Raw genomic sequence first — 16,891 nt, forward strand, 5'->3', positions numbered from 1 at the left:
GCTGAACAGGACTCGAAGGAGTAACATGTGGGAGATAAGTCTGTACATTCATGTTGTGCCATATTTTATTTTGTCATATTAAGTGATATGACAATACTTTCGTTTGTTGTATAAGTTACTTGACCATCTGTGTTTTTATATTATACTGTCTTGAATATATATCTATATAATATTTTGTATCTATTCTTCAGTCCTAAAGGAAGGTTTTTATTTATGTGCTCATTACTTATTAAGGGGTTATACTGGTGATCCGCTCTTGAGAACAGCAGTTTTCTCGTATCCCTAGACGTAATTAAAGCTTGGCTGCTGTAGGGTCACGAGCCGTAATGAACGATAGGTAACAAAGAGTTATGGGGGCCTGTGCCGGGAAATACTGTTCCCACTTAACCTTAATATTGCTAATCTAACCTTGCCTTCCTAGGTACCATTGTGTCAAGTGTCTGTGTGTTTCTTAAGAACTATTCCATGTGCCAAGCAAGCCTTCCTGTGTGTCAAGTAACAACGCTTCACGATTTTGAGGTAAGTCATCCTATATATTTTGTTTGTGCAGTGAGGCCAAGCGAATTTTCAGTGTGGTGACAATTTTACAGTGAAGTGTAGTGCAGTGCCATTGTTTTAATTATTTTGTGAATCAAGTGCCAAGTATTAGTAACGATGGAGGAGAAAGTTGCAGCGTTGGTGGCTCACCCAGACTTTGAAAGGATTCAGAGCCTTAAAAAGACTGAGTTAATACAAATGGCAAATCAGTTGGATTTGACCGCCAACAATAGAATGGTTAAAGCCCAAATATTGAAAGTCATTGTGACACATTTTGTTGAGAATGGAGAGTTAGATGAAGAAATTCTAGAAGAGTTAAAAGAGGAGTCGAGTGATCAGATGACGTTAAAGCGTCTTGAGTTAGAAGCGCAAATAGCCAATGCTAAGCTTGAAGCTCAAAAAGAACAGAGAATATTAGAACTTGAAGCTCAAAAAGAACAGAAAATATTAGAGGCTGAAGCTCGTCAAAGAGAAATTGAAGCTCAACAGCAACAGCAAATATTAGAGGCTGAAGCTCAGCAGAGGGAGCTTGAGACTAGACGTTTAGAAATTGAGGCACAGTTGCAAATAGAAGCCACAAGCCGAGGAACAAACTAGGCAATTAGAGATTCAACAACAAATGGCTGACACTAACTTCAGGCTTGAATCACAGCGTATGGCAGCTGGGCATGGAAATACTAGTAATGTTTCAATAAATAGTGATAATAATCCCATCAGGACGCATAAGTATATAGAGTTACCAAAGTTCAATGAGGAGGATCCTGAGGTTTTCTTTGCACATTTTTATAAAATTGCCATCAGTATGAACTGGCCAAGGGATCAGTGGGTAGCCATTATGCAGTCTCAATTTAAGGGGCGTAGTCAGGAGGTTTTTACATCCCTACCTGACGCTCATAGCTTTGATTATGAATTTGTAAAGAAAAGCATCTTAAATGCGTATCAGTTAAATCCAGAGGCACACAGGCAAAAGTTTAGAAACCTAAGGAGGATAAGTGATCAGACAATAGCAGATTTTACTCATCAGAAGACGAATTTTTGCAACAGATGGTTAAAGTCACTTTCAGTCACTGACTTTGATGCTCTAAAGAATCTTCTTATAATGGAAGAAGTATTGTCATGTCTCCCAGACCAGTTGTCTACTTTTATGGCAGAACAAAAGAATGTAACAGACATTTATGAGCTGTCAAAGCTCGCGGATGAGCATGAGTTGTTGACTAAGGCCCAGTTTACGGCCACTTCACCTAAGTCTAGTCGTAGAGTAAATTATAATGCTCCCCGAACTCCTTATCAGAATCCATCCCGTCCTAGTGCTCCAGTTACTCCCATGAGCTCTTCTCTTACAAAACCTAACCCTGCTACTTCATTGTCAGGAATGTCAAATAATAATAAGGTTATTTCTAAACCTACAGTTGGTTCTACCAGTGTGTCCACTGTAAGGTTCTGTTCCCATTGTAAGAGAAAAGGCCATGGAATTAATTCCTGTTTTATATTGCACCCTGAGTTACGACCAACTGGTCTCATTTATTGCAGAGGTGTGCAAAATAAACTTACTAATAAACATGTAACTGTAAACCCCAATTGGGTGAAACAGTATTCACCATATATGTCTTCAGGTGAAGTTTTGTGTATTAATGGGAAGTGGAAGCCAGTGGTTATTCTTCGTGATACAGGTGCTTCCCAAACCATAATTTCATCCAGTATTCTTTCTGATGTTGAAAAAGAGATATACTGGAAAGTTTGTTGTTCTTCAGAGTGTTGCAGGATGTAAAACTGTACCTCTAATAGACATTAATTTCAGATCCACCATTACACCACGTTTATGCACTGTGGGTGTTAGTACACAGTTGCCCATCCCAGGTGTGGATGTTATATTGGGTAATGATGTGGCCATAAATCATGTTGTGGGTGAGATTGATCCCCGTTTGTGTAAACAGCCAGTTGCAGACCATGTTTACTCTGCCTGTGCTGAAGTTAGTTCTATGAATGAACCTGTTGTAGAAGATGGTTTTGTCCATTCTACCTGTGCTGATGTCAGTACTAATATAAATCCAGTTGTCAGTTCTGATGTTGTTACTCAAGCATTTGTTCCAGTAACCAGTACCCCTTCAGTGGAGAAGTGGGATGTGGTTGTTCCAGATTCCTGTGTGGCCGATTTAGTTGTTGAGAGTAAGCCTGATACTATGACTCTGCTTTATTCCAATAAATTGGGAAAGGATGTCCATGTACCATTGTCTTGCCCGCTCACTACGAACGTTGTGCCAGGAGTTGAGAGAAACTTAAAAACCACGACTCTGTATTCCAGCCAAGTGAATGGTTTAGGACAAGATGTCGGGTTGGCAGAAGTATTCCCGCTCACTCCAAGTTTAGAATCAGTTGTCGAGAGTAAGTCTGTTGTAGAGGCCCCGCCTCACCCTAGTCAAGGTGATATAATAGGGGAGGAGGTCAAACTACCTGTTACTTGCCCGCTCGTTTCAGATTCCCTTCATTTATGTGCATTGAGTAGAACTGACCCTAAGATTTCAGAGAGAAGCCAGGAGACAGTCTGTACTGTAGATCCAGTTTTGAAGAGTGTGGGAAAGCAGCCAGAGGATCAGCTTCTGTTGAGTAGATGGAGACCCATTGAGCCTCCCTCTTCAGTTGTCTGTGAGGATGTGACCCAGCTTGGTAGTGATATTATTGATTGTGAACAGACAGTACTCCAAGCAGCTCCAGAAGTCATGGGAGGAAATTTTGGTAAAATCATTAAGAGTGGTAAAGTATCATTTGGATCTAAGTTGCGGAGTTGTGATTCTTATTCTATGTGGAGTAAGTATTTCTCATTGTGTACATTGAGTCAGAGTGTGTGTAGGATGTTGAAATCTACTTTTATTCTGCAGGAGCCATTTTCTTGTGAAGTAATGGACTGTGGGACATCTTTGTCAAGCCTTGTGGTTGAGCAGAGAGAGTTTACTCAAGTAGGTTGTGCATCCAGTTCTGAGGAAGTGGTGAGTTATGCTAGAGCAGTGTCTCTATATTCAGATCCAGGTAATTTTGATGCACGAGTGATAAAAGTGTATGTTCCACTCAAGTGTGGTGTTGACTTTCAGAGTCATATTGGAGTTGATTTTCAGAATCATATTGTGGGTGAAGGATTAAATCATACTGGGGAGCAGATGTTTGAGGCTCCAGGTGTGTATTTCAAGTTGGGGGATAAGGTTATCCTACCTAGTGTTAATCATTGTGAAGGGTTTCAGATTGTCCTTGGGTGTTTCCCAGGTAACCTGCTGTGCATCTTCAAGATGTTAAGACCCTTAAACCTTTTGGTTGATGGGTTGTCATCAGACGTAAATCACTTGGGAAGTGATGGTGAGGGTTGTAAAGTTTTCGGCATGTTTTATTTAGTCTTTTGGAAGACTAGACGGTTGATGAAAGTGTGTGTTGTGTTCAAGTTCACCATCAGGGGGTGTGAACTTGTCTTCGGAGTTCTGATTGAGATATGGTGCCTAGGCATATGCCTGTTTTCTTTCACTGATCGTTATGACAGAGTTATGAGGCAATTGATTTCTGTGGTCCTTATGGATCATCTGAGTCAGTTCGATCAGGTAGTCTTTGCACTTATCTTGGGTTGCATTTCTTGGTTGGAAGGTCAAAGGTTTGCTAAGTCGGTGTCTTGTGTTTTGGAAGGTTCTATGAAGGGGAAAGTCTTATGCATAATTGTGAGGTTTAATGCTAATTTCTCTAATTTTAGTATCCATTGGGCGAGAGTATGTGTTCCACAGAGGATCAAGAGTGATGAAGAGCAGATGTCTGTGTCAGAGCATACCCAGGAGAAGTCCCAAATCTACTCAACATCCAGTCAGCTTCAATTAAGCAGTTCAGCTCCAGAAAAAGGGAGTAATGGAAAATGGAGTCTGTCTTGGAAAAATTCACCATGTGGAAAAGGAATCACATGGAAATACGGAACTGATCTTGGAGAAATAGTAGAAACAAATGAAAAGCTAAATTGCCATGATAACTGTGTGAAAGCAGCTACCTTTATTGACAATTCTATTCATGCTACTAATGATACTGTTGTAGATAGGAGTGTGAAATATGATCTGAAACAAAGTGAAATAAATGAGATAGTACCTTGGAGAGATAAATTTGCATACTCCAGTGACACATATGTAGAACATAGTCATAAAACTGAAATTTCTGAGTTTCCTGTAAGACTATATTTGGAGTGTTTTCATTTTTGTCCAGAAATGTGTTCTTATTACTTATACATGTTTGGTGAAATTAATACCATAAATCTCAAGTGTCATACATTTTACTTTGAAAAAATGCCATTGATCTTCAATCTATTGCATTTTTTTTCTTGGAGGTGGAAGTGTTACGTACTCCTAGCAGAATACGTATATAAATTTGAAATAGCATTTTGTTTTATTATATCATTGCCTGTATATGTACACACATTGTGTTTTGGGTAAATTATCGTGTGGTGTGGCAGCGTAAGTGGAGACAGGAGCGCGGTTGCGTTGCACACGTCTAGTACCTGTTAGATACGGGAAAGCTGGACCTGTTCAGTTTGGGAGTTCCAGAAGTCACTTTTATTTAGTTAGGTAATTGTTTATTTTCTGTAATTAAACAGGTGGCATTATACTTATATATTTTGTAAGTAACTATTATCTGTAATTTGCATTCTTGTGTGTTTTGAGAACGAGTGGTTGTTCAATTAGTTTTAAATGCTAAAAAGTCCTTAGTTTCCATCCCTCATCCTGGGATGAGGCAGACGGGAGGTGAGAATGTGGGTGGCGACAGAGCGAGAGTTCAGTAGCTGAACAGGACTCGAAGGAGTAACATGTGGGAGATAAGTCTGTACATTCATGTTGTGCCATATTTTATTTTGTTATATTAAGTGATATGACAATACTTTCGTTTGTTGTATAAGTTACTTGACCATCTGTGTTTTTATATTATACTGTCTTGAATATATATCTATATAATATTTTGTATCTATTCTTCAGTCCTAAAGGAAGGTTTTTATTTATGTGCTCATTACTTATTAAGGGGTTATACTGGTGATCCGCTCTTGAGAACAGCAGTTTTCTCGTATCCCTAGACGTAATTAAAGCTTGGCTGCTGTAGGGTCACGAGCCGTAACGAACGATAGGTAACAGGAGGTAGCGGGGAGGGTGCGGGATGGAGGTAGCGGGATGGAAGTAGCGGGGAGGGTGCGGGATGGAGGTAGCAGGGAGGGTGCGGGATGGAGGTAGCGGGGACGGTGCGGGATGGAGGTAGCGGGGAGGGTGCGGGATGGAGGTAGCGGGGAGGGTGCGGGATGGAAGTAGCGGGGAGGGTGCAGGATGAAGGTAGCGGGGAGAGTGCGGGATGGAAGTAGCGGGGAGGGTGCGGGATGGAAGTAGCGGGGAGGGTGCGGGATGGAAGTAGCAGGGAGGGTGCGGGATGGAGGTAGCGGGGAGGGTGCGGGATGGAAGTAGCAGGGAGGGTGCAGGATGGGGAGGATGGAGGTCGTGGGGAGGGTTTGGGCAGCCTCCCCGTCCCACCCACCATCAATCTATCCGGTCCACCCACCATCAATCCATCCAGTCCCCCTCAACCATCTATCCATCTAGTCCCTCTCCACCATCCATCCAATTCCCTTCACAATCCATTCATTCATCCAGTTTCCCCCCACCATCCATCCAGGCCCCCCCCTCCACCATCTATCTATCCAGCCCCCACTATCCATCCATCCAGTTCCCCATACTATCCCCATCCGATTCCCCCCCACCATCCATCCAGTTACCCCCACTATCTGTCCATCCAGTTCTTCTCCATCCATCCATCCATTCAGTCCCCTTATCATCCATCCAGTCCCCTCACCATCCATCCATCCAGTCCCCTCACCATCCATCCATCCAGTCCCCTCACCATCCATCCTGTTGTCCTCCCAAATACAATATTCAAGTTCGATCGGGAGACACTGGTAAACTGAAGTGCGCCTTGCCCGTACCACCAGGAACCATGTGCTCGGTCGACCCATACAAGTATCAACAAAGTCGCAAGGCTAAGCAATGGTCTTAACTCAATTTAAATTTTCTGAAGAAATTGAGTCCGTAACCTGAAAAATTCATAAAGAGGGACGTTCGCTATCTGAGGTTCCACTGTATACCTGCCAAACACACGACGAAATTACAATATTGCTACAATGTTCGAACAAGTTTTAACACCACCTAACAAGTTGTAACAACCAATATAGCCAGTTGTAACAACATTCTAATACATCATAAAAACATTATACTGTACCACGATGTAATAACTTTATTACAAGTTGTAACAGGCGGAAAATAGGGCCAGTTACGTTTTGTGTTTGCAGGGTAGTTGATTGGACCAACATACCACGGGATGGCCAGATTGATTTACAAGACGGAAGTACTGGCCGTCTGTTAAGGCTTGTTGTAAGCTTGTGAAGACTACTGCCAGTGTGTAGCTGGAGACTTCTGACAGGTGTGTAGCTGGAGACTTCTGACAGGTGTGTAGCTGGAGACTTCTGACAGGTGTGTAGCTGGAGACTTCTGGCAGGTGTGTAGCTGGAGACTTCTGGCAGGTGTGTAGCTGGAGACTTCTGGCAGGTGTGTAGCTGGAGACTTCTGGCAGGTGTGTAGCTGGAGACTTCTGGCAGGTGTGTAGCTGGAGACTTCCGCCAGGGTGTTGCTGGAGACTTCCGCCAGGGTGTTGCTGGAGACTTCTGCCAGGGTGTTGCTGGAGACTTCTGCCAGGGTGTTGCTGGAGACTTCTGCCAGGGTGTTGCTGGAGACTTCCGCCAGGGTGTTGCTGGAGACTTCTGCCAGGGTGTTGCTGGAGACTTCTGCCAGGGTGTTGCTGGAGACCTCTGCCTCATGATGCACCCAATAAAAAGAGGAAGACCTGAACTCAAGAGAGGCCGGATCCAGAACCGAGTCATAAATTGGGCCATGAAGGAGGTAAGCACCAATGACCTCCTCAAGCCTCCACTGGGGAAACACGGGAAGGAAGGAAACCTCCAGAAGGACAAATCCGAGGAACCAAAAGAAACACGGAAACAAACCCTGGGGGTTTGTTCCCCAACTTCTTCCTGGGGAGAGCTGCACCAAATCAAACTTATATGGAGAATGGGGTTATGAAAATCTCTCACTCTGTAACAAAAGACCCTTTGCAGTTGGCATGAGGGCCCACAGAGGGTTAAACAGAACCCAAGAGTTCCAATCCAATTCTCCCCCCCCCCCCCCCCCCGAGCCCCAGGAACTGCAGAAGAGGGCCCTGGGGCAGAGTTCTCACCCACTGGGATGGAAAGGTGGAGTTCAAGGAAAAGCTTCAAAGGAAGGGGTTTGGCTGATAAGATCCAGAAGCTTCGGCAGGACCTAGAAGCTGAACTGCCTCTGTGTGAGCATTGGAAGGGGTCCAACTCTTCCAAAGTGGATCTGCCCAAACCACATCCTGAGCTAAACCATGTCCCGATTTTGAAACCCTCAGATGCTTTGGAGCCGGAAGAAGGGAATGAGGAGAAGGGCAAAGCCAGCCCATCGGGAAAGAAAGAGGGGCTGACAGAACCAAGGTTGAATTGACTAACACCCCTAAATCCGAGTCCCTAAACACAAAGTGGGTCAGATCCGGGGCATCCAACTGGAAGCACAACATAGACCGCTGCAAAATCAAAAACCTGGAATACAAAGCAGCCTTTTTTATTTGTATATTTATAAATACAAGAGTTCTTACATTCTTGTACAGCCACTAGCACGCATAGCACTTTGGGCAAGTCCTTAATCCTAATTTTCACACACACACACACACACACACACACATCCCCAGGAAGCAGCCCGTAGCAGCTGTCTACCTCACAGGTACCTATTTACTGCTAGGTGAACAGGAGCATAAGGGTGAAATAAATTCCATTTGTTTCCGCCTCTGCCGGGGATCGAACCTGGACCCTTAGGACTACAAACACCGAACACTGTCCACTCAGCCATCAGGGATCCCAAATCAGTTGCTGCCTGATACCTCTGAACTTTAACCCTTTAACTGCGCAACACATCATATGATGTTTTCAGTGACTTGCAGTAACTTGCGCTCCACATCATATGATGTATTGGAGTACTACGCAGGATTTAAACAGCCCACATATACACAAGGTTCACCACACCTTCATCAGGGCTCTTGTAAACAGACTCCATTTTTTTTTAAATCGTGGGCCAAATTCCCGGGTGTGAGGGGCCTCAGTATTGAGTGAGCCACCAAGCCTGATGCACGCAGCATGAGCTCACAGCACTGCTGTTCAGCTTGTGACCACAGCATCGCCTAAAAATGCCATAATATACATGTTCTTGCTATTATTTAGCGATGATATTATTACAGAAGACCCCTGACTGTGATAAAACTGACCAGGGTTCTGAAATAGCAGGATTGTGGTGATATTTAGCGCTGTGCTCCATGGAGGTAGGAGTAATGCTATGGGAGGGAGGGTGGTGGCATTGCCTTCTGTGTGTAATTACCTAAGTGTAATTACCTAAGTGTAGTTACAGGATGAGAGCTACGCTCGTGGTGTCCCGTCTCCCCAGGAACACCACGACTTCTTCTTTATTAACTGCACTCACCATACCAGCTTAGTGGTTCGCTATGGAGAACACAAATGTAGATACTTATATATAATGTGTGTATAGAGTGTAATAACAGCAATAGGAGTAGGTTGGGAGCTGCCATTTTGGTGAGGGAGGTGCATCGTCTGCACGACTTATCATGCTGTTTACTGGTGACCACTATGGTCTTTGGGCACCATACCAGCTTACTTGTACAAGTATGGTGAATAAAACAGGTAGATACTTATATATAATGTGTATATATAGCATAATAACACCACACAGTATTGTTGGAGGAGAAATATTAGTGCGTCTGGCATTGAGGGCGGCTGCCACCAGCTGACTGTGTGAGTAGCTACGTCTTTGTGCCTTTACTCACCATACAAGCTTAGATGTACAGTTCTGGTGAACAAATCATGTAAATACTTATATATAATGTGTGTATATAAAAGCAAAAACAGTGGGCGAGTGAGGTGTTGAGGGAGTGTGTGGCAGCGAGTGGCTGGCTGGTGGTGTGGCAGTCACTCCTCGTTACTTTTTGACTCATAATAGCAACTTAGTGGTTCGTTATGGTGAACAAAACATGCAGATACTTATATATAACCTGTGTATATAGTGTAATAACCGACAAAGTATTTGTTCACTGTTTGATGAACATAATAACTGAATCAACAATATGCACACCATATTTTTGAGTACAGCGATGATTCACTCATTTTATTATATAAATATATCACACTACACACTATTGAATAATATTACAGCAAAAAACTACGAAAAAATCAATCAGAGACATTGAAATAATTAGGTAATTATCTCTTTGTGGCCACTCCTGTCTGACAGCTGGCGAGCAACAGACCGTCTGGGACGCACGCTGAATCAGCGCCTGTTTTTTGCCAGACTTCCGCGCCCTATAGCGGGCAATATAAAGGAGCTCAGTAAGAACAAAGCAGTTGGCCCAGATAGAGTTTCACCATGGGTTCTGAGAGAATGTGCATCTGAGCTCAGCATTCCACTTCACCAGATCTTTTAGGCATCCCTGTGTACAGGAATCGTAGCAGACATGTGGAAACAGGCTAACATAGTTCCAATCTACAAAAGCGGCAGCAGGGAAGACCCCCCTCAATTATAGACCTGTATCATTGACAAGTGTAATAGTGAAAGTATTGGAAAACTAATCAAAACTAAATGGGTAGAACACCTGGAGAGAAATGATATAATATCAGACAGACAGTATGGTTTTCAATCTGGAAGATCCTGTGTATTGAATTTACTCAGTTTCTATGATCGAGCAACAGAGATATTACAGGAAAGAGATGGTTGGGTTGACTGCATCTATCTGGACCTAAAAAAGGCTTTCGACAGAGTTCCACATAAGAGGTTGTTCTGGAAACTGGAAAATATTGGAGGGGTGACAGGTAAGCTTCTAACATGGATGAAAAATTTTTTGACTGATAGAAAAATGAGGGCAGTGATCAGAGGCAATGTATTGGACTGGAGAAATGTCACAAGTGGAGTACCACAGGGTTCAGTTCTTGCACCAGTGATGTTTATTGTCTACATAAATGATCTACCAGTTGGTATACAGAATTATATGAACATGTTTGCTGATGATGCTAAGATAATAGGAAGGATAAGAAACTTAGATGATTGTCATGCCCTTCAAGATACCCTGGATAAAATAGGTATATGGAGCACCACTTGGCAAATGGAATTTAATGTTAATAAATGCCATGTTATGGAATGTGGAATAGGAGAACATAGACCCCCCACACAACCTATATATTATGTGAGAAATCTTTAAAGAATTATGATAAAGAGATCTAGGGGTGGTTCTAGATAGAAAACTATCACCTGAGGACTACATAAAGAATATTGTGCGAGGAGCCTATGCCACGCTTTCTAACTTCAGAATTGCTTTTAAATACATGGATGGCGATATACTAAAGAAATTGTTCACGACTTTTGTTAGGCCAAAGCTAGAATATGCAGCGGTTGTGTGGTGCCCATATCTTAAGAAGCACATCAACAAACTGGAAAAGGTGCAAAGACATGCTACTAAGTGGCTCCCAGAACTGAAGGGCAAGAGCTACGAGGAGAGATTAGAGGCATTAAATATGCCAAAACTAGAAGACAGAAGAAAAAGAGGTGATATGATCACTACATACAAAATAGTAACAGGAATTGATAAAATCGATAGGGAAGATTTCCCGAGACCTGGAACTTTAAGAATAAGAGGTCATAGATTTAAACTAGCTAAACACAGATGCCAAAGAAATATAAGAAAATTCACTTTCGTAAACAGAGTGGTAGACAGTTGGAACAAGTTAGGTGAGAAGGTGGTGGAGGCCAAGACCGTCAGTAGTTTCAAAGCGTTATATGACAGAGTGCTGGGAAGACGGGACACCACGAGCGTAGCTCTCATCCTGTAATTACACTTAGGTAATTACACACATACACACGTCAGTGCTCAAAGCACGATTCAAAGAGCTCTTTAATTCTGAGAACTCAACTAGCAGGTCATCTGAACCAAATGGGGATAAAGCCTCCTTTAGAAATAAAGAACTGTATCCACCTACAAAAATATTTAAGTGCATGAGCCTAAAGCTTAGCAGCCTTCAAAATCAGCATTTTGAACGAGGTCTAAGCCAACTCACAGCAGTCTGCTGTGAACTATGAAGTAAAGAAAGAGGTCACCTGCAACTGCTGTGTGCCCATAACAAGTAGTGCCCAACACAAATGCCCAGGCCTGGAGCAAAGAACATTGAACAGCAAATGTAGTGGGCCCTCCAGGAAAATAGGCCACAGTTGAGGAGCATGCTTAATCACAATAGACAAGGAAACCTTGGGTCTCCACCAGATTAATTCATGACACAAAAAACACTTACCATACCTACATACAGCAGAAGTATTCCAAATATACTCTATGTAGTAATGCCATAGCAAGTACACAGCACAGATAATCTAAGTACAGTAATACCTTCACTTACGAATTTAATCTGTTCCCAGATACGGGTCGTAACTCGAAAATTCGTAACTCGAAATGAATTTTCCCATAAGAACTAATGTAAATTGAATTAAACCGTTCCATACCCCCAAAAATATTAATTTAAAAATACATTTTATACCGAATTTTGTACTCTTTTTGTACTAGCTACAATACAGTATGTATATCTTGCCTTTATTGAGGACTCTTGTTTGCGTACGAAAGATGGTGAGGAGGGGGGGGGGAGAAGAGGTGCTACTGTTTGGAAGGGGAGTCCCCTTCCATTCATAACATCCAGCAGTGATGACTTTCTGAGGTACTCTCTCTCTCCTATGTTTTGCAGGCATACCACTAGGACCTGACTGTGGTTCACTGCAGGGTAGTTGATTGGTATCAACTACCAATCAATCAACTTGCTTGTCTTACTAAGAACACTTATCTGTAGTGTGAAATCACATTGCTATTTAAAAGGCCAATGCAACGGCTTGCTACAGCTTTATCTGGGCGAGTTTTTTCAACAAAACTTTGCAGTTCTTCCCATACTTCACACATTTTCTTAATGAGAAAGGGACATCCTCTACTGCCTCTACTCACAACCATTTTCTTAGGTTGAACCTAACCACTGACTTTCTTGGGACCCATGGCATAATATATAATTACTGTACTGTACTTTTATGTTAAAAAACAAAAACGCACAAAAACAATGAAATTCTTTACAAGCGCGATCGTCACTAAGCGGGCAGCCCTGGTAAATTGAGGTGGGATTACCTGTGCCACCATGAACCACGCGCTCGGTCGACCCATATGAGTATCAACAAAGTCGCTAGTCGAGGCAAAGGTTGTAAGTCGAGTCGCATTTTTCGACAAAATTGGGATTGTAACTCAAAAACTTAAGGGGCAGTCGTAAGTTGAGGTCTCACTGTATCCGAGGAAGGCATTTAAATGAATCTGGCATCAAGCATGCTGGAGGATGGTTGTCTGGTTTTGGTGAGGGTGTTGCCATCTGGTGAGAGTCAGAGGAAGGGGACAGGTAAGACTAGCGGTTTGGTCAGAGCACAACTAGGCGGGTACCTATAATACCAAGTAGAACTTGGAAAGTTTAAGTGCTTATGAGTGATCTTCATGTAGTTACTCTAGGCTGAATTAAGTTTTCCTGAAGTGCCTTTCCATCACCAGTGTGATACATTAGGGATGTCTAAAAAGATCTCTTCTACACTGGTGTAGAATGTCACCCTACCCTGACTGATAGGAACCTATTCATTGCAACAGTCAGTGATATTGGCTCAGGAAGCATCCAAGTAGAATACCTCAAAAATAGAGCCAGAAATTTAAACTACACTGTAAAAATTCAATACTATGCTAAACACAATTTCATATCAAACTTAAATGAACAACTAAAAAATAATTGTCAAGTTGTGCTCAATGATTAAATGATGTGTCTTGGTAAACTTATCTATGACAGTTAATAATACAGATGCAAGTTGCAAGGACATTTTTGAGGTTATCTTGAGATGATTTTGGGGCTTTAGTGTCCCCGCGGCCCGGTCCTCGACCAGGCCTCCACCCCCAGGAAGCAGCCCGTGACAGCTGACTAATACCCAGGTACCTATTTTACTGCTAGGTAACAGGGGCATAGGGTGAAAGAAACCCTGCCCATTGTTTCTCGCCGGCGCCCGGGATCGAACCCGGGACCACAGGATCACAAGTCCAGTGTGCTGTCCGCTCAGCCGACCGGCTCCCATACAGTATTATATCCAGAAATGTTTTTAAGTGCAGGCTGTACAGTGAGTAAAATGCTGTACATCTACTCAGTATTTAATTATATAATTATTGGTCAAGGAATACAACTTTTTTTTTAACCATAAAGGTCAATACTAATCAATTAAAGTAAATCAATCAAAGGTCAATTTTGATCACAATTAAATTTTAGTTTAAGTGTTTTTCCCACATGTTGCCTGAAACGCTGTGCGTATTAGTGGCTTTAGGCATAGTATGTACTAGCTCTATTTAGAAATCCAACATTTTGTTTGTCACCCATTTTGTACGTACAGTGGGGCCTCGACTTACGATGGTAATCCGTTCCCAGAGACGGATCGTAAGTCGAAATGTCGTAAGTCGAAGCGATTTTTCCCATAAGAAATAAAGGGAATTTAATTAATTCGTTCCCCACCCTCCAAAATATTAACTTGCAAATACATTTTATACTGAATACAATTTTGTTCTCTAACTTCAATACAGTACATATGTTTATCTTACCTTTATGGAGGACTCTTGATGACATATGGAAGATGGTAATGAGGGTGAGGAGGAGGAGAGGTGTTACTGTTTGGAAGGGAAGTCCCCTTCTATTATAACATAAGGCAGTGATGACTTTTCTGGGATACACTCTCTGGCATGTTTTGCCTGCATATCACTAGGACCTGCTTGTGACTCACTGCTTGTTTGTCTTACTAAGAATCTGTCTAAAGACACTTGTTTTTCCCTACATTTTAACACTTGTCTGTAGTAAGACATCACATTGTCATTTAAAAGGTCAATGGAACGGCCTGCTACAGCTTTATCTGGGAGAGTTTTTTCAACAAAACTTTGCAGTTCTTCCCATACTTCACACATTTTCTTAATGAGGAAGGGATATCCTCTACTGCCTCAACTCACAACTATTTTCTTAGGTTGAACCTTACCACTGACTTTCTGCGACCCATTGCGTGGTATGTAATAATCAGTTTTATGTTCAAAAAGCAAAAAATCACAACAAAAACAGAATTTTTTATAAGCGTGATCGTCACTATGCGGGCAGCTCTAGTAAACCGAGGCAGGTTGGCCCGCGTGATCGGGAACCACGCACTCTGTCGACCCAAACGTGTACCAACAAATATCATTAGTCGACGACACTATCCTAAGTCGAGTCACATTTTTCAATCAAATTTACATCGTAAGTCGAGGTGCCACTGTATATATTTTTACCTGAATAAACATTTAATTTATTATTTATCTAATACAGAACTACACAAGATCTCCAGTCACTACATCCCTGAGTAGTATTGGGACTAAACTGCAGGTCACCGATACAGTACTTACCGTTGCACATTAAATTACAATGGCAATTTTATTTCATAAGCAGGGAATAAATTAAAACAACATGGCTGAAAACTGATACCCAATCCACACACACACATGAAAAAAAAGTGGGAACATTTTGGTTTGTCTAGGACCCTTTATCAAGTTGTGTTTCTTATCGTGTGTTGGTATTAATTAGTTTGTGTGTTAGCATATCTACTTTACCTTGGTAAGCCATTCTCAGTTCCATGTTTCTTTAGGAAGTGATTCAGGATAAGACGCTGCTTCAAGTCAAACACGGCTGCAGTTGTCCGTTCTTGCTCCACTAAAGGGAGGCCACGCAAAGGACCCATCTCAACAACATCCACAAGTCTCCATATTCCTAAATGATGATAAAATACAAGCAATGCTAATGACTCTCACATTCCTTGAACTGAATGGCTAATTTTAAACTGCAAAATTCAATCTACTGTAATGTTTTATATTTAAGCTAGTCACTGACATACTGCATATTATCCAATCAAAGACTGAAAAGATTAATATATTATTCAGTAACATTACACAGCAAACATTTAAAAACATAAAAACTTAATAAAAAAAAAAACAGCGTTGAATGTAATGAAACGCCATTTTTTGGGTGAGACCCCAAGGCTCCCCGGAGCTATACCAGGCTGATATGCTAATGTCAGACTTTGGCATCAGTCATGTGTATGGAGTTCTAGGGCCTACCGGGGACCACGGCTAGAACCTGGCCCCCTCAGAGAGGCAAGGGAAGCAATGGCCTATAGAAACTCCCGTATGGTTGGAAGCATTCTATGTCTGCCATCGACCAGGTCAAGCATCCAGAAAGATACGTATTCCAAAACAAACCCCTATTCTGGTTAAAATTGCTACCAAAAGCCGAACTAGTGGATAGAACTCCCCAACAGAAAACAAGCAAACTAGTATGACATCACACGTCACCGTGCCGCTGTCTGCGCAGCTCCCCCCTCCCCGGAAGGGGGAAGGGGGAGCCCCAGACCTCCCACGCTGGCTATCTACCCATCAGTTCTGAGGCTAGATGTCAAAACACGCGAAAAACTGCCGACCGGAGGGATGGAGGGTTGCCGGGGAGCCTCCGGGTCTCACCCAGAAAATGGCGTTTCATTACATTCAACGCTGGTTTTTTGGGGGAAGCCCCGTCGGCTCCCCAGAGCCGGAACTGGGAGGCGGTCACCAGGCACCCCTCAACAAAAGCGAGACAACCGGCTGCAAACACCAACCCAAGGCGACACAGCCCCAAAAAGGCCGGGGACAACACGAGCCAATGAGCAGCAAGGCCCCTGTACGAACACCAAAAGATCCGTGCCCGAATGACAGCAAGGACACGCCGCCCAGACGACAGAAAGAGCAGTGAAGCCACGAATGTCACGGGCATGGGGAAAGAACACAGGCAGGCTAGCCGTAATAACACGGCGGACAACCCGGGACACCGTCACCCGCGAACAGGGAAGAATGGAACCAGATCAACTCAAAGCGTGCCCCCGGACATAGAGGCCACGACACGTAAATAACTGCGGAGGGCCGCCACTGAACACAAAATATGACACCTCCGGCCCGACTAACCAAGCACCAACAAACCAAGGGCTGCTGCTCCGGAACGCAGCAGCCCCATTCCGTGCCAGAAAAGATGGAGCCTGCTGCCACCGAACAACCAAAACGCCAAGACCAGAGGAGCAGAAACCCCTGCGGAGGAGAG

At 43.0% G+C, this 16,891-nt stretch overlaps 1 protein-coding gene across 1 annotated transcript in view; it reads right to left on the minus strand.

The window, feature by feature from the left end:
- LOC123771076 (apoptosis-resistant E3 ubiquitin protein ligase 1) overlaps nucleotides 1-16,891 on the minus strand; it is a 405,663-nt gene that overhangs the window by 377,189 nt on the left and 11,583 nt on the right. Inside the window, exon 3 of the mRNA XM_045763392.2 lies at nucleotides 15,379-15,535. Within this exon, the coding sequence (XP_045619348.1) occupies nucleotides 15,379-15,535 (157 nt within the window). The remainder of the gene's footprint in view (nucleotides 1-15,378; nucleotides 15,536-16,891) is intronic.

The sequence above is a fragment of the Procambarus clarkii genome, chromosome 14 (genome assembly GCF_040958095.1).
Source record: "Procambarus clarkii isolate CNS0578487 chromosome 14, FALCON_Pclarkii_2.0, whole genome shotgun sequence".
NCBI lineage: Eukaryota > Metazoa > Arthropoda > Malacostraca > Decapoda > Cambaridae > Procambarus > Procambarus clarkii.